This window comes from Sylvia atricapilla, chromosome 5 (assembly GCF_009819655.1).
Source record: "Sylvia atricapilla isolate bSylAtr1 chromosome 5, bSylAtr1.pri, whole genome shotgun sequence".
Taxonomy (NCBI): domain Eukaryota; kingdom Metazoa; phylum Chordata; class Aves; order Passeriformes; family Sylviidae; genus Sylvia; species Sylvia atricapilla.
In genome coordinates this window covers 53,262,009-53,285,326 of record NC_089144.1, presented here as the reverse complement: position 1 = coordinate 53,285,326, position 23,318 = coordinate 53,262,009, and the positions used below count along the sequence as shown (strand labels likewise).

Here is a 23,318-nt window from a genome sequence, read left to right as displayed (position 1 = left end):
CACAGGAGTTTGCAGAAATATGTTTTATTGCAGTTAAGCCACCCCTTTGCATTATTTATGCGAAAACTTAAGTAAATTATTGTTGGCTTTCATGCTGCAGGTGAAGTAATGAAAACTGTAATGAATGCTTTGCTGACATGCACAGGCAACCTCAGTATGCAGCCAAATTAGCTATCTAAGCAGATGCTTTACATCCTGAATTGTATATAAGGAATGCTGCTCACTTGGTTTAAAAATTATATAGATACCTACAAACTTTTTTTAATATATAAAAGCCATATGATTGGGGGGGGGTTAGTTTGTTTGTTTGTTTGTTTGTGTTTTTTTTAAGCAACAGTTTCAATTGTACTGTGAGCAGTTATGACAGTAAAATTAAAGTCAAAAGAAAGATATAAAAGCTGACCATGTGCAAGAAGTTCAGGGAAAAGTCAGAAATACTGTATTATTTATGCTGCTGTAATGCTGCAATGGGGCCAGTATTGCAAATAGAGATGCTCTTATGCTTAAAGAGTTATTAATCAGTTTTCTTTGGTCAAGGCAGTAGAACTCTGGTCCGCCAAAGTGAGTGGTTGAGCTCTGTCCTTTCAGGGGACTCTTTGCCCACCTGCTGCTCCGGCAGCCTTGCAGGAGGCCCAAGCATCACAAGCTGCAGTGGAAAGGGGTCTGGGGAGCAGTGGTGAGCCACCTCACTAAATCTCCCACAGGAGAAGCCTGCTGTAGTGGCTGGAGAGCTTATCTCACCACTGTGCCAGTATCACAAGAGTGTTCTCATATTTGTACAGTCTGTGGTGTGAATAGTTTCTAGAAGGTCAACAAAGCCGATTGAACAAACTGGAATGACCAAGTCAATTCCCCAGAAAGCCACCGAATAGGTACACTGGGCTGGGAAGATGAAAAGAATAGCATAAGAAAACAGTGGGGGAAAAAAACATACAAGGTAAGAGAAATGGGAGAAAACAAAGTGAAATTTATGAAGCCTTATGGCAAGAGCTTTGGCCCTGAGCACTCTCCAGCTTTGGGGTTTTTCACTTTCAGCTGAAACTTGTGGCTTGATTTCTTTTCTGAGTCCTTTAAGCTCTCTTCTTGGGTCACTTAGCATTTAATAGGCGCTTGTATGTATATGCCAATTTTAGGCTTTTTATTTTACCTATTTTATAGAGAGATCTATGTATGTAAGTGTAAACATATATATACATGAATGCATCTATATGTGTGTTGAGATACAACCTTCATACATGAGTGTGTGTGTGTATACAGATAAGAAATTGCATGCTTGTCCTATTTTTACTGCATATTTTAATATACATTAAGACTGCTCTCCATTCCAGTACCTAATTTTTTTTCAGCAATTTGATTTTTTTTTTCAAAGCCAGAGTAATTGTTTCTGCCAGGAACAACATTGTTGAAGGGCGCTGGCTCTTTCAGAGGATCAAAGCACAAAAGATGTTCAAATAAAAGGAGAGATTAAATTCTGTAGGCTACATTTAGTCCTAGCTAGCTTTGCAGCCAGTGTGTGCAGGCTGTGGAGGTTGATCTTTCACAACAGCCTTTTTCAAACCTCAGGAGGGTGTTGGTAACTTAGTAACTTTGTGTATTAGATGTAGGTGTCAGCAGAGCCTGGGAAAATATTATGTTAAGCTATTTTTTTTTTTTTATTTCAATTTGTTTTTCTCAGAAAAGTGGAACTTTGCTTCCCGCCCCCTCTTTCCTCTCTGTCCTTTCCCTTACTTGTTCTGTGTGAGTAAACAGAGGGTGAGGAGTGCTTTCAGAATTGAGAAGTCCTTCTTGCCCTTTACAACAAATGTCTCCTTTACTGATGAATCACTGCAATGACTCAACCACTGTACTGGGTCTGTTGCAACTTTTATTTTCTTTGCCCAGCAGCATCTCCTCTGTTGGGTTTTACTTAACAGGTAGGAGGGCACAACCCCTGCTTGATGAAACTTGTGAGATAGAAATAAGGGCTTGTAATACAAAACAAGCTCTTTTTAATTTTTTTTTCTAACCCTTTTAACCCTAAAGCAGCATTCTTACTCATCTGCTGCTTAAACACAACATGCTGGCATTTGTTTTTTGCCCTGATGTATCTCTGGAAAAGCCATGGGAAAGCCCTGATGTATCTCTGTAGCTTTGCTGACACTTTGCCGTCACTTTGGTGCGGCAGTGCTTTTGGAGCACTGCTCCAGGAGAAGTAGAGCGCCCTCTCCAAGCAGGACCTCCACAATCATGAATCTTTCCCACAAAGAGCAGCTTCCTGAGAGGGACTACATCATGTGTCAGTGATGATGATAGATTAAGATGACATCCCCAGGAGCCAGACATAAAGCTTAGTAGCCACTGTGCTCGACACGGCGATCTCTGTTCCCTGCCTCACAGTTTTGGGGAAAAGACAGTAGGTGGCACTGGAGAATAGCACAGAAGGATGGATCTCTTATGAAACGGAGCAGTTTCCTCGCTGGCGCTCTGTTTAGCCGGTTTTCCATCCTCACGGATTGCTAAAACACTTTGCTGCGTTCCCTTTGCAAGCCTATTATTACTCGGAGCCTGAAGGCTCCAAATGCAAGAGTGCCATTTCAGAAAGCTCCAAACCGCCTGGGAAGCAACGCTGTGAGTAAAAGCCTGCTGGAGATTCTGGGCTTCGTTCTGGGGGGTGTGGAGTGATTACTGTGCCAGCTCTCGCCCTGCAGCTCTGTATCAGACCTGGCTCCAAAGAGCACACCCGTGCACAGCTAAAGCAAATCCGTGATTATTCCTTCATCTGGGTGAGCTGCCGCTCCTGCCGGGGGGTGGAGCAGCGAGAGTGTCTAACAGAAGTAAGGAAACAACCCAGGGATTGTCTAGTTTTCTTTGTCTCTGGAAGTTGTGTCCCACACGCCAAGCGAAGAGGAGGAGACAAATCCCAGTAGTCCTGGGAGGAATTAGAGTAGAAAGTGACTCAGCAGTTCCCTGACTGCTCCTTTAATGGGAAGCAGGCAAATAGTGGCAGCTCTAAAAGCCTGGGAAAATTCAGAAAATGTTCACAGTCTCCCAAGAAAAACCTTCAGAACCTTCTCCTGGAAATCACCATGGGGAGAGAGGCAGAGGGGTCCCAGCTCAGTTTGCATTATGTATGCAGCCTTCTGTGTGTGTGTTTGGGAATAGGAGCTTTTCCCATGTGTATTTCCTGTTTTCTCAATCCTCCTTTGGCTGTGTCCAATCCCCATGAGGTGAAGCAACACCACATAAAGTCTGAAAAGGCAGCTCCTAAAACTAGTGTGCTCCTCTCTCTCAGGATCACTTCACAGCAATCACTGGAAATGAGTACAGGACAGCACAAATGCCGCCAAACAGCTCGAGGAGCAAGCTGACATTTCAAGAGAATACACAGAGAATATATGAATACACGACAAAAATTGCATCACCTTTCACCAACTGAAATAAGTTTTGTCCTTGTCTAACTGCTTTTAAATCACAGTGACATCACTGACAGCTTTTATGTTTTAAAGGCCAGGGCGTTTTTTTCCTGTAGTGCTTTATCAAATTATAACTTCAGTTTATCAGATATAAGATATCAGGTATTAATTATTAACTTTATGTGCTTTATCCTAATCTGTTCAGTGTTATAGCATGCCTTTTTTAAACCCTGTTCAGTCTTATAGCATGGCCTTTTATAACTGAAATACTGTTTTGTTGACAATTACTCCCTCCCTGTTTCTAAGGATATTTTCTTGCCTGTTACAACCTTGGGATTTTGCTTGAATTCTGAACTGCCACTTCAGTGGAGCGATTTATAACTTTTTAAGGAATGGTATGAAGTGTGAAGGCAAGTGGTCCTTGAGGGAGCTCCCTCTGTGTTGTGTCTGGGGCAGCCTCTGCTGCTCCCTTTTATGGAGGATACTGGGCTCCCTGAGGTTGTGGAAGATGGACGTGGCCAGTGCTGTGTTTACTCCAGCCCTTCAGGCCCTTTGCAGAGAGCCAAGTCCTCACTGGTTCCTGGGAAATATCCCAGCATGAGGATATTCTTCCATTATTGTGCTGTCCCAGCTCTGCACACTGAAGAGCCAAAGCCAGAGGGCCACTCTGCCATCAGAGCTTTGGATTGTCCCCCTCCCCTGTGACTGGAGCTCAGAACTCCTTTTGGAGCATGTAGATGGAGTAGAGAAAAAAAAAATAAATAATCTTGTTCTTCTGCAGAAATCTTCCTAAGAGGCAATTCTTTCCCCTTAATGAAGTTGTTATTTTAAGCATGTTGGAAACTTGCACTGAAAGTGTGAGATAATCTACCACATTATATATATATAAAATAAAAAGTATGGTTGGGTTTCCAAATGGAGAAGGAGAATAGATAAGGTGTTACCTTTTTATTACTACTTCAGCTTGAATTTTCCCTGAGGGATGACTTGGGAAGAGAATCATCGCCACCATAAACCGGTTAAACAGGAAGGAAAAGCTCCTGACGGTAAAGTTACGCCTCCATGATAGTGAAAGCACATAAGTCACCTGAAAATGTCTGTGAGCAGGAAGGCACAGGAGGCTCTATATCCTTCCAAAAAATTGTGTTTCAGGTAAGGATTTGCAACAGATGCTCTTACAGCTTAGCAAGTGCCCCAGTCATCTCCTCCTGGGTTCCGGTAAAAGGGAAAATTGAGCCCACAGGATTCCAAGCTTTTTTATGAGGATTCACGTGCATGTCCAAGTGTGGGAAGTACTTTTGTGTCCTTGGTTGGTACTTGCAATGCTGTGAGACTTTCAAGTCTCTTGATTTGTAGTGGAAATTTTACAGTATTGGTTGAGATTCTCCCTTAAAACCCCTGATCCCAGAACCACATGATTACGTGAAAATATGGCTGTCACTCGAAAGGACAAGGAGGGCTTCACAGCTGTAGGAGAAAAAAAAGCCAAACCCTCCAAAATTCAATGTGAATTGAGAAACCACAAAAAAAAAAAAAAAAAAAAAAAAAAAAAAAAAAAAAAAAAAAAAAACCTTAGGTTCTTTATAAAAAAATTCACATAAATTTTGCCTCTTTAGTGATTTTTGAAATTTTGTTTTATCAATGCACTTGACAGGACTCAGAAGGTGAAATAGTGGCTGGCAAAGAGCCAGATCCTTCCCTGAACTTTTTCTGCTGCTTTGGAAAGCATGAGGAGTTGGCCCTGTTGGTTCTGACCAAACTAGCATGACTTACATGATGGAGATTTGTACCATGGCAGGCTGAGCTTCTGCTCTCAGGTGTCAGTTTTAAATACAAACCCTTATGAAAAAAAACAAGATTCTTCTATGCAGAGGTTACAGAAAGCCAGAGTGGTGAACAAGCAAGGTTTTATGTCATTTACTCACCATCATAAATAAAATTTGTTTGAAATGCAAGGAAAATATTTTAGAAACAGTTAAAAGGATGTAAAAGGTACTGTATTTTCTATGACTTGTAGTCTTCCAGGCAGCCAAGCTTTTTTAAGGAAGATGGAACTGCAGGGAGATTTCATTATTTTATCTTCTGTTTCTTCCTGAAACATTCCAATTTTCAAGATGCGTTTAAAAAACAGTGAAAGACTTCCTATTCCTTGTTTTAATGGCTATATAATTTTCTTTCTCATTTTCTTTCTTTTATTTACCTGCTGTGGAAATGAAAAACAGAGAAAGTTGTAAATTAGGACAATTTCGTACAAGAAACTTTTATTGTTATTTTTTTTAATGGTGTCATTTTTATCTAAAAACATAGTGAACTTCAGGATTCATTCTGAGAAAAAGCTGCAAAACTGTAATTGCATTTTAGATCACCATTCAAAGTGTTATGCATCATTTTGGTTATCTGGCCTAGTGTAATTTCATAAATGTGGAGGTTTTGTCCAAGAGGGTAAAGCAAACCAAAGCATGCAACATATGGAATTACTGAGTGGAGTGTTTGAAACATTAGTTCAGCCACTGAGTTGCAGGTTGTATTTCAGCCTGTTTAAGTTTTCATTTCATTTCTCATTCCACAGGGTGGGTGACAGAAGCTTATGTCACCTAGAATTTGACTTAAAAAGAAACAAAAATAAATAAAATTGGGATTAATACCTTCTGTTGTTACATAAATTTCCATTGCAAGGTGCTATTATCTGAACTACTACAGTATATTGGGGACTTAATGAAAAATCCAGTTGTGGAGCTAAGCTGTAGCAATTTCTGAGCACACTTTATATCTCAATAGCTTTTATTCTTTCTGCTCGGGAATACATTTTTTTATTGAATCATTAAATCAGATGTCTCTATTTCTTTTAGGTGATAAGCACTCCAGCACAACTGTGTTCAGTGTGTGGTATTGCTGTTCTGTGTCATTTGTGGATTTTACCTCTGTATCACTAAATGAAACAGGCCAAGGCCTTGAGGGCAAATGGCTCAGAATAAACTTTGGTTGTAGAACTAAACTCCCTTCCTAAAAAATCTATTCTCATACCTCCTGACAGCAGTTTCCAGTGTGTGCTGCCCATCTGAACCGTAAGAGCACTTGGTACATGCCAAAATCAGATCAGGAATTTTGCTGTAAGAACATTAATGCAACAACATTAATAATGGAGCTGCAGAAGCTCATGCCCTTGCCTGTTAATTTGTTTAAAAAAGTCCAGCCTCAGGCTTTGAAGTTAAATTTCTTCTGCAAAGCAAGAAACAAAAAAGGCTGAAATTTATTTTTCTTTTTTTTTTTCCATTTCCCCCGTTTATATATGCCATATCCTACCTTTTGGGGAATATTAATTGGAGGTCCACGTCTTCTATATTTTTTGGCCCTGGTGGTTCTGACCAAACTAGCATGACTTGTTTTTCATTTTCAAGTTTTTTCATTTGATTACACGAAGATAAAAAATGATAGAATATGAAGGAACTGGAGGCACAAAAAAGAGGAAAATTTGAATGAAACTGGCAACCATTAATACAAAGTCTTCCTTTCTGCAATGTGTGCTATGCAAGTGTAGAAATTATGGGAAAAAACATAAAGATTTTCTTTAATATTTGTCAGAATTATTATTTAGTGCTTAAATCAACTGTTTCAAGCATCCTGTTGCTATTATTTAGGAGTCAAGGATAATAGTAATAATAGGCATAATTTGTTGTTGTTATTATTATTACTACAATTATAGTAATAATAATATGTCTGGGAATAAGGATCAGACAAAAGAATACTCAAGCTCCACATTAAGAAAGTATTTCCACTCTTTGGAGAAAGCTCTAAAGCAAGAAAGACCAAAACAGTGTAGTACTTTCATTATATTAGATTTTTTGGGGTTTAACTCCTATTTCTGTCCTTCATTTCAGTGGTATGTAGCTCCAGTTCTGAACATTGCTCTCTTGACCTTGGAACAATTATGAGACTTTCCTGAGGACCAAAAAGGACTGAAGGGAACAATCAGCCATGGCACATTTTGGGAGCGTGCCCTTTTCACTCAGTGAATTCTGTGAAGGACAGCCTGGGGACCAGACATCTTACCCAATGTGCCATCCTGGTTCTGAGGGAGGGATCCCCCTAGGATTTGATAGAATAGTTGATGAAGTCAGCAATGAATTTTTTTTTTATGGTTCATCCCATCCAACTCATCATGAAGAAATGTTTTTCCCATCAGACCTTTTCGGTTGGAATGTGCCTGACCAGCATCTTTACAGTCACCCTCTCGTTGCCTATGGAGAACTTTACCCTGGGAATCCAATCCCTCACTGGCAGCAAGGCACAGTGTCACCAATGGTCGGCTTCAGACCTTCTTTACTGCCTGACTGCAGAAACTTATCTGTGGTGGATTCCCATCCCTCCAGTCACAAGAGAGAACTCCATGGAAGGAAAAGTATAAATTCAGTTTCAAATGTGGAAAGGGGCAACGCAAATCTGGAGTTTCAGATAGGCTTTGACAATCTGCATGCTACAAGTCCTGTTTTCTTAGACAATTGTCCATTTGGACCAAAAGTGAGAGAAGAAAGTGGAAATGGCGATGCTTCTGTAATCGACACTTCCAGAAGATCCAACATAGGACCTACCCACTCTCAGGGCTCTGGACATAACAGAGAGGTATTTAAACTTTCTTATATGAACCGTGCTTAGAGGTTTTTGTTCTTGTTTGTGTCCTTGTACTTTGTATATTCATTCACACTGCTGCAACGTGGATTAGAAGCACTTAATTTAAAGACCTTATGAAAAATAAAACATTTATGCCTCAGGGGAAGCAAAAGAATTTTATACCAGAAGAGAATCTAGATTATGGTCTAGAATGCTCCAGTAGGCTCATTTTATGGCTCACTGAGCCATAAAACTACCAGAGAAGGATAAGTACAGAAATGTAGAGTAAGTTGTGTTTGAAAGATAAGATGACAAATCTTTACAGTCAGATATGAAAGCTGAGATTCAAAATAACAATTCATTTTGTTCAGGTTTGGTTTGGGGGTTTTGGGTTTTGTTTTGGCTTGGGGGGTTGTTTGTTTGTTTGTTGTTTTGGGGTTTTTTGTTTTTGTGTTGTTTGTTATTGTTATTGTTGAGACAGATTACTGTCTCTGTATCTAGTCTGGCTGACATATCCTGATCCTGAGAAATGAAACATATAGCCCATCCTGCTTTCACCACGTTCTGCATGCACTTCCATGTGCGTATATAATTATTTTCTAAAAATAGATACATCTACTCTAACTGTGGAAGCTGGATCCTATGACACACACTCTGTCTTTTAGCTGTCTGAAGCAAACCCTTTATCTTTTTTCCTCCTTCATCAGGTGTTCATAACTCTATTCATGATTTTGCCATTTTTAATAACCATGTCTTATGGGACTCCCCATGACTTTCTGTGATGTTATATCTGTCCTCATGTTCTTTCTTTCAAAATCCTGATATGGAGAAGGGGGGGAAAAATGATAAATCCTTCCTTTCCTCCAGTCCTTGTTAGCATTCTGAATCATTATAGGAACGCTGAAATAGCCTACAGGATACCTCTGCATCATGAATATTAAAAGACAGTTTAGGTTCACCTTCTGCCTTTAACTCCCAGTGATCACAGTATCATACAGCAAAGGGGAAGAGACACTTGATTGACTTGTTTCTGTGTCTCTGAATAAGGAGAACTATAAAAGTAAACATATGCAGGCCCAGACAGATGGGAAGGCAGCAGGGGGAAATATATCTGAGGACAAGAACTCTTAAGACTAATCCTGTGCAGTGCATTTTAGAATTTCAGTGATGAATACAAAAGAGGAGGGGAAGAATAGGTGGAGAGACAAAAGGCTGTTGTTGCTTTTTACTCATGATAGGAAAACTAAAGCATGCTGACATGATGATGAAAAGAACAAGGCTTCTCAGGAGAAAAGCAGAAAATAGTGGGATACAAATGAGCAGGAGGAGATTAAATCATGGGATGGGAAGAAGAGGTGCTAGAGGAAGCAGGCATTTAAGAACAGGCACAAATGCTTCTGTGACAGAGGAGGAGAGAATTATAGGGGAGGGAAGAGAAGAGCTGAGTGAGTCAAGGACAACTACAATCAAATGTGTGGGAGGATTTGATTAAGTCAGGGAAGTATTTGAGCTGTTTAGCTCAAAGAGGGAGAAATGGGAGAGAGGAGTGAATTGATTTGTAGCATAAAATTCACTGTGGTCACAAGAATTCCTTCAGGGAGAAAAAGCCATGTCAGGATAGAAAGAGAGCCAAGGCATGGGGCTGGCAGCTGAACCTTGAGATGATAAGGGAAAATAAGAGTGAAAGAAACTCTAAGAGAGAGGGAAGAGCAAAAAAAAGCCTGTAAAGCAGTTACTGCTGCTGGGCTGGGAGATTTGGAAAAGAGCAGGGTGACAGACCTGATGCTGAGTAGGACAATCAGAAGGGTTGGAAAAGTAGAACACCACAGCAAAAGAAAGAGAACAGGTTGGATTTGTGAGGTCCAGAACAAGTAAACAGTGCGTTCAAGTAGTAGGAGATGAGAACCAAGACTTCAGAGTGAAATACAAAGGATGCTGAGACATGGAGATAAGAATTGAGATGGGTCATAGGCAGTTTACGCTTGTGCAATTATACCAGTATTCTGATCATAGCTCTTAGATGCAATTGCATGGCCCTAGGCTTTATTTAATGCTAATCAAAATATGTCCAATGTAATAAAGGAAACATTAATTGTTTTTGGCCTTGTCATTACAGGTCAGATGTTCAAAAATAGTAAAGGTAACTATCTTCGTAACATCCCAGTGAAAGGAAAGGTTATTTTTTTTTTCCATATTAGAAAGAAAATGGAAATAAAAATCTGACAAGTATCTATTTAGCTACTCCATCTATGATATTTAGAATCTAATTTTAGATTCTAAAGTTTTCAGAGTAACTTACAACACTCATATCTTCACCCAAGTCCCATCATCAGACCAACCATCATGATTTTGTTTTGGTTGCTTCAGAAATAAGAAATTACTATTATTGTTCATATTTGGAAGGATGATTTAGGTGACTTGATTAGCATAATGTGAGAAGTCTCTGGATGAAAAAAGATTCCATTCAACAAGAGATGAATTCAGTTGCTTTATCCCTGTTGTCATTACTTCTCTTCATATGTGATTCTGTCTCATTCATTGCTCTCTTTAACATATTTGCAGTGCATGAAAACTCAAGTCCTGTTGAAAAATAATGGGCAGTAATGTGATCATGTAATTGACATTTTACCTTTATATGCAAGAAGAAGAAAGTAAATTTTCTGGACACATGAAAAGAAGACACAACCAAACTAAATCTCATCCTTATGGTTCATCAGTGAAGCTGGAGTTAAATATCTCCTTTAGATATCCCTGCTACCAGAATGAATTTGAGTGACTCAGCAATGATGTTTCCCAGACTATTGTGTTGACCATTACCAGGCTGCACAGGATTCTTGTTTGCCATGAGGGATCACTCAGAGATGCTGCCAGCAAAGGTGCAAAAAAAGCAGAGGTCTCCTGTGCCCTGCAGGGGAGGATCCAGATTGCAGCTTTGGGCTCTCAAACTCCTCTTTCCATCCTTTGGTAATTATCTAATTGTGCTCTTCTTCAAGCCATGAGGATTTGGGGATTCATACCCATGACCCTGTGGCAAATAACGCATTTTAAGTCTTTTCCCTCTTCCTGCTCAGTTCCTCTCTGCTTCTCCTTCCTTAGTTTGCAGTTGCGGTTTTGCTCTTTTAGTACCTTCAGTCCCATTTAATGTCATGTCCCAGCCTCACCTTTTCTTACCTGTGGACTAATTTCTTTAGCTTTTCACTTAGTGCTCTTTTTCCATGTACTCATGGTTAGAAACTCTTTTAGAACTTTTTAGTACTCTTTTTCCATGTACTTTTTTCAAGGCACTGTACCTGCTGTTCAAGGACAGAACTGCAGGTGTAAAAGGAGCTTTTGTTTTTGTGGGTTTTTTTAATGAATAGGAATTGTGGCAGGCTGTTACTGTTACCAAATCGCCCATAATTTCTAAATAGTCAATGACTTCCAGAAGTTCTTATTATTGTCTGAGAAAAGAAAATGTAAGGGAGGTGCCTAGCCAAAATGAGAAGAATGAACCAGTGGAGGTGTTATATTTTCACTGGATTTTGAAGGACATTTTCCAGCAGTTCTTAGAACCAGGGAATGATGGACCGTTGAATTCAATTGCTAAATTTAATTTTATTCTCTTATTTACACCCTCAGGATTATCCATTGTTTTTCTTCCATACAATTTCAATTTCCCCCTCTATTTATAATCCCCCCTTAGTATCTTTCAATTTAATGTATACTCTCCTAATGCTTTATGCGATATTGTGGGTAATGAAAATGTTACATGCCATCAGTTTTGGGTCTCATTGTATTGACATAAGATTTCTGACTTTCGAGCTTTGAGTTCTGCCATTGTGATTTCCACACCAGCCAGCTCCTGGCAGATCTCTCATCTTTTAGAATCATCCCATTTTGGAACTAAAATTAAGATTTCCCACCCTGCATCTTTTAATGCATATTACACTTTCTTGTCCAGCCAAAAAAGAATCTTAAGTTCTGTTTATTAGTTATTTTTAAAATAAATTTCCACACTTTTATATTAGTTATTATTCCAATTATAAAATAAACCTTCTGCCACGCCTCAGTTTCCTCTTCTATGACACGTCCCTTCTCTTTCTGGAGGGGCTTAAAAGCTCTTACACAGCTAAGCTTTGTAATGTCTCTACCTACAACAGTAGAAAGGGCTTGCAGATGTAAGAGCATTAAGTTCTTTTCTGGAGGTAATGTTCTGGCTGAAGAGTACTTCAGGCAAACAAAGGGATGCTTGACCCAAAGCAGTGCCTCAGACCTCTGATCTCCAAGTTCACAGAAAGAATGTGAGGGATTTTTCATGTTCAGTAGAGTCCACTGGCTCTCTCTTATCTGTCTTAGGGACTTACCTGACAGGTTTATGGAGTTTGAGGGGATGCTGAGCTTCCTGCCAGGGCAGATAGATAGAAGATAAGGATTAAAACACACTGAAGCATAAGCTTCAGTTTGTCCTCCCTTTTGTAAACAAAATATCTGCATTTGGGGTTATCTGTGTCTTGGTACCAGCTGAATTGTGAAAGCTTTGTCTGAAATTCCTCATATTCTGCATGGAGGGGAAAAACAGTTGTTACCCAGAGCAGCTGATACTTTGTGACTCCTGAAAGCATTTGGAGTGCAGTCAAAATGGGGTCATTTGTGTTTGGAACTCCATCAAGTTAGGGGAGGAGTGATAGGCTCTCATCAAACAGAATTCAAGGTTAGCCTTATGCTCTTTCTGCTTCTGATATCTAAATAACTCAGCTCTGTTTCTTCTTTTTGGTGTTTTTTTAGGCTGCAGGTTGGTCTATCCAGCTGATTGAAGCAGATCAAGGAAGTAATGAAAACACAGTTGGTTTTTGCCACGCAGTGGAGAAGTAAGTAATGAAAAAGCTTTTTTTTTCAGCCAACTATCACATTTCACTTCCTTACATTAATTGGATTGGTTATCCCTGTGTACTGAGGCTGGCTGGGATGGAGTTAATTATCCCCTCACAAGGCTGGGCTGTGTATTGGCAGCTAGAAAGGTGTAGATAGTACACCAGTGTCTTGGGTACTGCTGAGCAGTGTTCATCATTGTAATATTTGTCTGAAGCCCTTCTTCCTGGAAAGAGGCTGGGCCTTGCCTGGTGATTGGAATGTTTTATCTTCCCTTAATGACATGTGTGGCTTTTGCTTTTGGTAAACTGCCTTTATCTTGACCCAGTAGGGTTTTTCCCCATTTTTCCTCCCTCTGACGCTGTACTGAAGAGGAAGGCAGTGGTAGAGCAGCTCGGTGGGCACCTGGCATCCACCTTAGGTCAACCAACTTAACCCTGCAGTCCTGAACAATGCTGTAATTGCAGCACCTACTTAAATAAGGAAACACTTCTAATTTTGGTTTGAATATTAAAAAGCACTAAGGGAAATTAATTTAAAAAACTTATCTCCTAACTGTCTGCTTTATTAGTGATACGTATATTTAACTCTTCACTGTTGGTGGCTTATAGTGTGTGCAACTTCTCATCCTTTTTCTGTTGTTGTCTTGGGCAATGTTAGTGTCTGAGCAGGAAAAAAAGGGCTGGAAGAACTGATTGAGAACAGAATTGCTACATACTGTCATGATGAAAAGTGAGACTTAGCAAGTGACAAAACCTACTTTAATTGTATTTTGCCGTTACATTTAATAACACAACTTAATGGGATAGAACATTTTTTACTTTCTTAATCTTCTGTAGAAAAATAAATGGTGTTGAAATCCAAGCACACAAAAAATTTACAAGTATTTAGACCATCTGTGCAGATTGATTTTTCTTTTTTGGGTATTCACTGATCAGACTGTCAAGTTGCTAGCACAAATGCATGCTTTTACCCCCCTGCAAAGTAGTTGGAAAATGGAATCCTGACTTTTTTTATTAGACTTAAATGAATTGATTTTATTCAAGGTCAGCCAAGGCTGCTTCTCTTAAAAGAGAAAAACCAAAACAACCAAAAAGCCCAGTTTGATGTTGCACTGAAATTAAGAGCAAGTATATTATTTATTCAAATGTAATGGTCAGACTTCAAAACATACTCAGTCCCATCTCTCAGTTTCCTTTTCCACAGTTCATCAACCTGAACCCAAATCCAGTTCTACCATGAGATACATGAAAGCACATTCCACATGACTACTTTCCTCCCAGCTATGCAGAATTTTTTAATGTCTAAACATCCTAATTATTGGAAAAGCTTTATATTGATTTTTGACTAGATGAGTTTATTTACAGGGCTAAAAAGTTAAATATGAATAAGCCGTTCTTGTTTTGCAGGAACTTGTTTTGTGTGTGTGTCATGAGCAAATACTCTTAAAAAGAAAATAAGAACAGCTTTTGCTTTTCTTCTACTAAATAAGTAGAGAAACATTTTTAGGACAAAATATCGCTGCAACCAAAAGACCAAAAAATATCATAAATTTTCAAATAGCTTGCATATTCAGTCTTGCCAAATGAGCATCCTCTCAGTCCCCAAAGAATCTCAATTGCTGGCAGTTTCATATGGCAGGATGTATAATTCAGACTCTATGTTGTGCATTCTTGAAGCTCCAGCTTGTAGCTCAAACAGAAACCCATTGTGTTTTTCTCTAGGTAATACTTGCACAGGTAGCAGTCTATAACTGAAGCATTTGGCTGTGCATGACTGTAAATCAATCTTCAAAAGCCCTTTCTCACGTTACTTCTATGACTATGGGCAGAGCTGTAGTGAAGAGCCATCTCTGGGTGGCTTCAGAACACATCCTAAGAAGAGTTTCAGACCAGAAGATGCCAAACTAGCTGTCCCAGGGTGCAGCGCTGCAAAATTCAGGGTTCCTTCACCTCTCAGTGTCTTCAAGGGTGTGCTTTGCTCTGCAGAGAAACACATCGTGCTATGAAATACTGTGAAATTGCAAATCCATAAATGCCAGCACTTTCTGTACACACTGAGTTGTTGCAGCACTGAAAGCAAATAGCACAAAATTTTGTTTGTGTAATATTTGTATAATACTTCAGTTATGCTTTGGAAGACCCAAATTTTCAAAGTTTTGCAGTGTTTTGCCCACCTATTCAGACCAGCAGCCCTTTAATCACGTGAGAAGAGTAGATGGCCATAAATGAGCAACACTCTAGGAAAATGAATGGGGTTTTTTATCTGAAAAGCATGACATTTGTGTCCCCACATTTTGTTAAAATATAAGCAGTGTGTGCTTATATTTGTGAGACAAGGTTTGCTTAGTTTTGGAATGATTGTGTGTTTACATAGCTTGGTAATTTGATGCTGGATAAAAGGTTGCAAAGTTTCATTTTATTCAGTCCTTGGCTTTCTTGCAGAAACATGTTACAGGGGAAAAGCTGTACCTTGTGCACAAAGAAAATAGACTGACATCAGCTACATAAGTCACCCAAACAGCCTCTGTGGTGTAATGGTTTCTAACCATGAGTACAAATCTACCTTGTACTGGAGGTACTCTTGTCAAGCCTCATTTCTTCCCACCCCACAGAAACATCAAGCCCCTGGCTTTTCATGATAAAGAATGGGCTGCTTCACTGGGTTATTAATTTTGGAAGCCCAGGCTCTTTTTTTTTTTTTTCTTCCTTATCATACTGTAGAAATGCCGGGCACAAAAGAGTAGTTCACATGGTTGTTTGAGAGACTTGGGCAACTGCTCTGGGGCAGGAGGTAACACAGTAATGGAGACTTTTATATGAGAAAGCTGGGCTTTAAAATACACTTACCAGAGACATTACAAAGCACTCCCAGCTCAGAAGCTACAAGTGAACTAACAAACAAAAGAACACAGGATGCTTAGTGCAGGATGTTTGGGGTTAGCTGCTAAATATTCAAGCCAATGAGTGAAATATAAAGCTTCAGCTGGTGCAGTATGTACCCTTACCTGCAGCTGCAGTGTGTGCTTGCTTTAAAAAGCAGGTTTAATCCCAGATGACAGACGTAATACCTGTGACCAGTGTTTATTAGGAAATGGGACCTCAGGAGGAATTAGTTTCTGCAAGTCTATGGTAATTGGAAGGAGAGGGGGGCAATATATTTTATAGTTAATGGTATATCAGAGGGACTCAATGACTGTAACTGTTAGTGCACTCTACAGACTTTTACAGAAATACCCAGGGTTTCATTAATGAGGATTTCAGATTGGATTTGAGAGAGTTGTGGAAGTAGTCACTCCTTAAGATTTTGCATAGGAAGCATGTTCCTGCATTTATTTTGACCAGATGTCCTAGTTGCAGCTGTCTGTGCATGTGCTCTTGGCTAGTTCTGTGTTAAAACTCTGTTATTTAAGTACATATTTGAACACTATCATTTCTACTGAGCTCAGTGTACACTCAAATCTCAGTTTAAACTCCTTTTGGTCTCACTGAGGTCAAGCTCAGCAGTGGTTCTTTCAACTTCATGAAGATTTTGCTGATGGTTTCCCTAAAATAACAGATGTAGTTATGTGTGCTGATAAGTAGTTATCTAACTAATTTATGAAAACAGAGTCTGTGTTGCTACCATTTCTCTCCACAGAATTTTATTTCTAACAGCTCTCTATGAATCACCATATGTATCTCGTAGAAGTTTTGTTTTGCTCTTAAAAGAGGCCAAAAATGCACACCTCTTTAGACATACTTTCTTCACATGTTTTTTTTTTCAGAATCAGAAATGCCTATCCTGCTTTTGATTTGAAGACAAATACTGGGAAAATCTGGAGCGTCGCAACAAAGTTCCCAGAGCATATCCTTGGTGGAACAAAATTCAGAATCAGCATTTGGACAGATTTTTCACCACATCCCTTACTTCTTACACAACATGGTGAGTGACGGAAGTCATGTAAAGGTCTGGGGAAGAGCATCAGTCATCAAATGAGAGGCAAAATTCCAAGTAGGTGGGAAGAATAAAGGAGAATAATTAAGAATTGAAAGAGTTTTCCCATGAAGTTTGTGGAGTTTCCAGGCTTGGAGATTTTTAAGGTCTAACAAGACAAAATCCTGAACAAGGTGGTCTGAATTCAGTGTCGACCCAGCTTTGCAGGGAAGGAGCTTCTTCCCAACCTAAATGATTTTGTCACCTATGACTATGGGAAGCTGCCACTGCTGCTGTTCATTCTGTATCTATGATTGATGGGAGAATCTTTAATTTCAGCTCTAGTAGTTTTTATTTCTGAAACATGCAAATGTAAAAGAAACCTTATTTCCCTTTCTCTTCCTGTGCTGCTTTATTAAGTCATAGTCCTGTCCTTTTTGTCTTTTTCCTTTTTTTTTTTTTTTTTTTTTTTTTTTAATAATTTCTTAAAGCTATGGTAGCCTACTCTGTTTTATTTCAGTTTTGTTTCTGTCATAATCCCCTTCCCTAGAAATGCCAGCTATTCTCTGAAGCTTTCCCATCCCCCTCAATGTAAAATTTCTCAGACCTAGATTATGCAGCTATTCTTTTCTATTTTTGATCATTTCTTCTAAAACAGACAGAGAGGAAGAGTATTTGCAAATATTGGAAAATGGCCTAAAAACCTGAAGTAGAACTGGAGAAAATTCTCAAAATGCTAAAGTGTTTCTGAACAGCAGGTTGTACAAATTGGCACAGAACTTTCTAATTTTTAGGAGTTATGTGTATTTTTATACTATTATGTGGCTACGTGTGTATTTAATAATGTAATATGTTGCATATATAAAATACATTAGAACATTAATTTGCTTCTTTGTTATGGCTAAAAGGGTGTGCTTAGCAGAAACAATACCAAATAACATTCTGGAGCCTTTTTGTGTTATAAGTGGCTACAGAGTCAACTTTTACACCCTTGGAAATGTACCAAAATGTTCATCAGGAAAATGAAAAAGAAAAAAAAAAAGCCATTTGTCTGTTCCTTTCCTCGTGGGAATATTGCTCATCTCTTCTTCATTCCAGCTGCCCAACAAATTGCTCATTTCCTCTAAATGGACATAGATTCTATATCAGGTAGAATATTTGAAGCAAAATTTTTAAAAAATATAATAAAATCAAGTGTGTCTTGATTTAATTCCTCTTGATGGAGCTAGTCTGCAGCAGTTGCTAAGAATTACAGAAAAAAAACCTCGTTCATTTTCTTTGCTCAAATATGCAGCCTGCAATTCTCTAGCAAGCTACTATTAATTTACCTTGCTATCTTTATTTACAGCTGGCTGTATCACTCACGACTTAATTGTGGAGGTCCTCCGTTGCACAAATCAATACCCAGCCCGGGAGGAATGCCTTCTGAGTGTTTATGGGTCTGATGAATTCTTACAAAAGTAAGTGCCTCATTAAGCCACGAGCCATGTAAACAGAGCCACGGGGAGAGGTAGGGGATCAGGTTCCAAACACTCCATGTGTAGTTTCTGAAGCTCCTGAAACACGTGGTGCTTGTGCTCTGCAGAGAGGACGGTGTGCTCCACTGCGAGGATTCAAATCCTCTTTTTGTGGAAGCTTTGTGCAGCTTTTAATTGTTTGTTTGACTCCATTGTTGTGCTTCTGGTGTTTATCATCTGTGGTGCAAGGATGCTGCTACCTCCTGTATCTCAGTAGGGGTGTTAATAAGCAAATCCTCAAAGGGGGAAATCACCAAAGAGAGGAGAAACAGTATCATGCAGGTTGAGAGCATGGTGCTTTTTCTTCATATCCAGTTGCAGTAGAAGCTAGGCAAATGAAGCCAGGACCAGTGGTGCTGAATGCAATTTAGAAACACACTAAACACACAAGCAGCGTGTGCATTCTGAATGCACATAGTTTACAAGTACGGAAATAAATGTTCTGATTCACATTAAACCAGGTAAGATCTTGTGGTGATTGAAAGCAGTACTGGGCTCAGTTAGTGATTCTTTTGCCCTGTGGCAGCTTAAATTCAGATGTCAGCCAAAGTGAGCAGGTTCTGTACTGGAGCAGCTGAAGTGCAGGCGTTTGTCAGCCAGGCTCTGTGGACGCTGGCTCTCAGCAGAAGGCTTGGCACTCTTCTGTGGTACCAGGTTAAGCTGGCTCTAGAGGAACACAGCTCATCTGTCAGAGGTGTAAAGAGTGCTAGATAAAATAGTATGTGTCTATAATTGAAAGGGAAGGTTTTAGAAGCAGTCATATTTACAGCAGAGTGTAAAAATTATCTGAAGTAGCCTAGAGCAAGTCAGTTTGATTAATGAAAGCAATGTAGTTGTGAGAACAAGTGTCACACTGTGTTGGTTAGCTTTGCTCTGAATCCATCTTGAGCACTTCTACCCTTACACGGGCACACAGGCCAAATGCTCATATGTTCAGAGTGAATTACATTTGGCAGCTAAAGGTGCCAAGATTGCCTCTTCAACATTTCTAAGCCCACTCTTCTCTCATTCCAATCTTGATAAAGCAGGAGCTGGAACAGCAAAGTGCTGTGTTAATCATTAGAACACCAGAAGCACCAAGCAGAGAACCAGGTCATTCATAGATCTGTTAGTTACAGAAGAAAGCCAGGGAAATTTTAATTTTTTTGGGTTTTGTTTTGTTTAGTTGTTTTTTTTTTTTTTTAATTTGATCTTCTGATTTCACAGAAATAAAAAATGGTAACAATGAACCATTGTATTGAGGGTGAGTTTAGTGCAGTTTGTGCAAGGAGTTTTATTTTCATCGTTGGGGAGAATGCATCAATAGCAGACTCTTTAAATTCCTGCACTTGTAGAATCTCTGCACGTCTCATTAGCCATGAAACAAGGTCAATAATGTTCTTAGCTTTCTTGGTTTACTCCTTCACTGTCATTCAAGAAGCACTGAGCTGCACTTCTAACTTCAGCATCTTGTAATTCTATATTTTGCTGTTAAATTCAGCTCCCTTTCTTCTACAGAGCCCTGGATCTGAAATTTGAAACCCCAGACCTTAAAGATCTCTTGGGCAGTTTAACATGGCCTGAGGACTTGCCTCAGGGTGAAATTTTTCCTATGTGTGGGCTACCTTCAAGTGCAAATTGTTTTCTTCCCAGTGTTACTAACAGACTATTTGATGCTCTTGTGCACATTTCTTCCCCAGAAAAGTATTTGGAGTCTGTTCACGGATGAATTCCAGTAGAAGTTCCCCAAGTTCTAAAACAGCAAAGGGAATAAATACTCTGCTGCTCCTGCTGCACTGTAATCCAGAAAAAAACACTAAAGTGAAGCCAGAAAGGTGACTTGATGAATTGTTCTCAGAACAGAGTGCTTTAGTGAAGCAGACAGCTTTGTCAAGATTTGTCAAAAGCTTTAATTTACTGTTATATTGGATTGTATTAATGAGCACTTCACTCCACCTCCTGCAGAAGCACCTGAAAGACTTGATGATTTTTAGAGTCCATTTAGCTATGAATGAGATGGGGAAGAAAAAATATACCTCTGTGCTAATGAGCATTACACTCAGCACCAGCAGATTTCATCGTCCATCATTCCCTTCCTACGTAGGGATCCTTGGGGTCACATCCTGCCTGACTCACAAGTAGAACATCAAATTTCAAATACCCAAATTTAAAAGGTATCAGAAGACAGCAGGCCAGTCTGTAATTAATAGGGCCATCTGATTTGGAATCTCTTTTGTTTTCTGGTTTTAAGTTCATTGTGTTTACTATGGGAAACTTGGCTCCTCTGCAAACTGCAGGCTTTCTTTTTCATCTTATCAAACATACTTAGCTCCACCTTTAAATCTTGCCCTCACACTTTCCTATCTTTCCTCAGATTTAAAATGGATACTCCTGAATGTGGTTTTATGGTGTCTTCATGAAAAATATTATATAAAAGTAAATTAAATTGTATTTAAACACCTTGTGTCAAATAGCTCCTGGCTCTTAATGCTAGCAGCTAGCCAAAACCAACCCTTCTCATGTGTCAGCAATGCATCAATCCTCCATTTTTAGAAAAACAGGTCACAATCTCAGGTCGTCTTGAAATGCCAAATAAAACAAAACATATGAGTGTGTATTAGAATGTAGACTTTTTTTAAAAAAACCCTTTATTATTTTATTGTTGTGTGTACTAGCAATAGGTTGCAGTAATGTAGATTTTGTATTTATTGTAGTACAAAAATACTTATAAGTTTTATTTCTAAACATCCTTTTATTCTAAGGTGTCAGAATATTTAAAGTTCCATCCACACTCTCACATGGTATAATTTGCACATCTACCTTATTCCTTTGCAGCCATCACAGTGAGCAGGGGAATGGAACTGAAAAATCTAAATGCTTATCTTTTCTTCTAACATGCTTGCTTGTGACCTTATTGATGACTATTTTGGCTTACTAATTCTGCTCTCTAGGAATTGAAACCTAAATAAAAATTGGTTTTCACTCAAAGTGAAGTTTAAGCTATTAATTACAGACTGACATAGACATAATCATGCAGATTGAAATCATAAGAAGCAGGCACCTTTGGATGAATACGTTCTTTGTGGAAATAAATTTAGTTTTCTCTTGTCACTGCAGATTAAATTTCTCATTCAGAGATGCTACTAGCTGAGTTACTTAAAAAAATAGTCTAATTGAACTGTATTAAGATTTGGAACTCATAGCACATCAGAGAGCCTTGCTGTGGGAAAGTAAGCAGTGGCAGAGTCTCAATAGATGGGGATTTTTCCCCTTCCTATCTTTAGATATTTTGTGAGACCACAGGCAAGTCACTTGAACCAGTCATTACCACGTCTCCTAAAGACAAAGACTGCATTTCTCTTCATGGCATTCTCATCAGAGCTGTATTCTCCATATAATTTCAGCAAAAATATAAGGGGGAAAATGTTGAATTAATGAGGTTGTAACCCTTTCATTTTTGTTTCCTTTACAGAGCTCAGAGTGCTGTAAACTAGTTACTAATAATCACGTTATCCTCCAAAGGGCATATATTACTTTTATCTTAGTAGTACTGGTATGGTAGCAAATCTGCCTGGGCTGCAGCTAAAAGGTAGTTTGTCAATCTGTGGCAAAGCTACACTTCTATTTCTTGTAGCTCACTTTTCATCTACACCAGGTTTCCACATTATTTTGTTGAGGCATTAATCTATTTTGTCTAGTCCCTTGTGCAACAATAGCTGTCAAAACTTTTCTCTTTGTATTTGTGCAAATTAAGTCCATTCATGAAGACAACTGCTGCTTCTGCTCGCAGTGTTTCAGGCAGCATTGCTATGTCAATAAAGGCTTTGCTGATGGATAATATCTGCTTGACAGAGCAGAAACTAACACAAATCACTAATGTAAAAGCAGTTATAATAACAAAATTAAGCTTCTCTTGGTGTAGCTTGTTTTGCCTGGGAGCATGGTGACAAGGAAAAATTATACTTGGAAAAGAGAGTTTTATATATCTGTGGTTCAAGACTGTTAATTCATAGGAGGGTACAGCTCCTCTGTACTGATCTAGCTATACAAGTTCCAGTCACTGGCATTGCAACAAGAATCTGTATCCTGGAGGAATCAGGAAAAGGGGACTCAGGACTCAGGGATGTGTCTCTGTAATATTCTTGCTGCTGTGCCTGTCCAGAGGCTGAAGGTGAGGCAAAATGAAAAGGGCAGGAATAATAGTAAGGCATTAAGTAAAAAAGCATATATTGGAGTAGTTCTACAACATTAAGGAAACTTCTCAGTCGGCCCAATTAGGAGTCTGTGTGGCAGTCACAATCTCTTCATTGTGAAAAGTCTGTGCCTGTTCATGGCCTCTTGCCTGGACTACTGCCCTATCCCACAACCCAGAGCACAACGTGCAGCTTGCACTGATGACTTAAGCTTTCATGTTTTTCACATTCTGGGCTGCCCAGGGGTGCAGTTCTGAGCCTCACATTCAGTGTCACTCAGCTCTCTTCACAGAGTAGGGAGACAAAACAAATCCTTTTCCTGCTGGAGACCAAGGACAACTTTCAGGCCCAAAAGCACAAACAATGGTGGCTGAAGGGAGGAACAAGAAGGATGGGACCTCACAACCTGAAGCTGTAATTGGACAATTCAACCCCAATATGCAAATGGACCAAAACTTATAAAAGTGAGAGACCACCTGACCGGTCCATTTTGTGACCATTCTTAGTCCACCTTGGGTGTAGCCCTGTCCTGCCCAAGGTGTATCCTGGAGGCCTTTCAATAAATATCTACTTTATTCTCTAGCTCTGTCCAGTCTCTGTTTCAGATCAGCCTTCCCAAGGCATCAGCACTAAATGCTGTTTCTCAACCAAAAGTTATAAAGGTCATGGAGTTCATCATCACAGTCATGAGGCAAACATGATGAGGTGAAATGAAGAGAATAAGAACTTTCAGGAAAGCTGTGGGTAGGCAGAACACAGAGATGAGATGAGGTGAGATGAGCTGAGGAGGAGCAGAAGAGAACAGAGGCATTGCTGTAGTCCCAGGAACTGGGAATTGGCCACTGGATTTTAACTTTGAAAAGGGA

At 39.3% G+C, this 23,318-nt stretch overlaps 1 protein-coding gene across 1 annotated transcript in view; it reads left to right on the top strand.

Moving 5' to 3' along the window:
* Nucleotides 1-7,274: 7,274 nt before the first annotated feature.
* PIK3C2G (phosphatidylinositol-4-phosphate 3-kinase catalytic subunit type 2 gamma) overlaps nt 7,275-23,318 on the top strand; it is a 184,286-nt gene continuing 168,242 nt past the window's right edge. The window contains exons 1-4 of the mRNA XM_066319528.1: nt 7,275-8,012; nt 12,765-12,847; nt 16,615-16,772; nt 18,112-18,223. Coding sequence (XP_066175625.1) covers nt 7,368-8,012; nt 12,765-12,847; nt 16,615-16,772; nt 18,112-18,223 — 998 coding nt within the window. The 5' untranslated portion in view covers nt 7,275-7,367. The remainder of the gene's footprint in view (nt 8,013-12,764; nt 12,848-16,614; nt 16,773-18,111; nt 18,224-23,318) is intronic.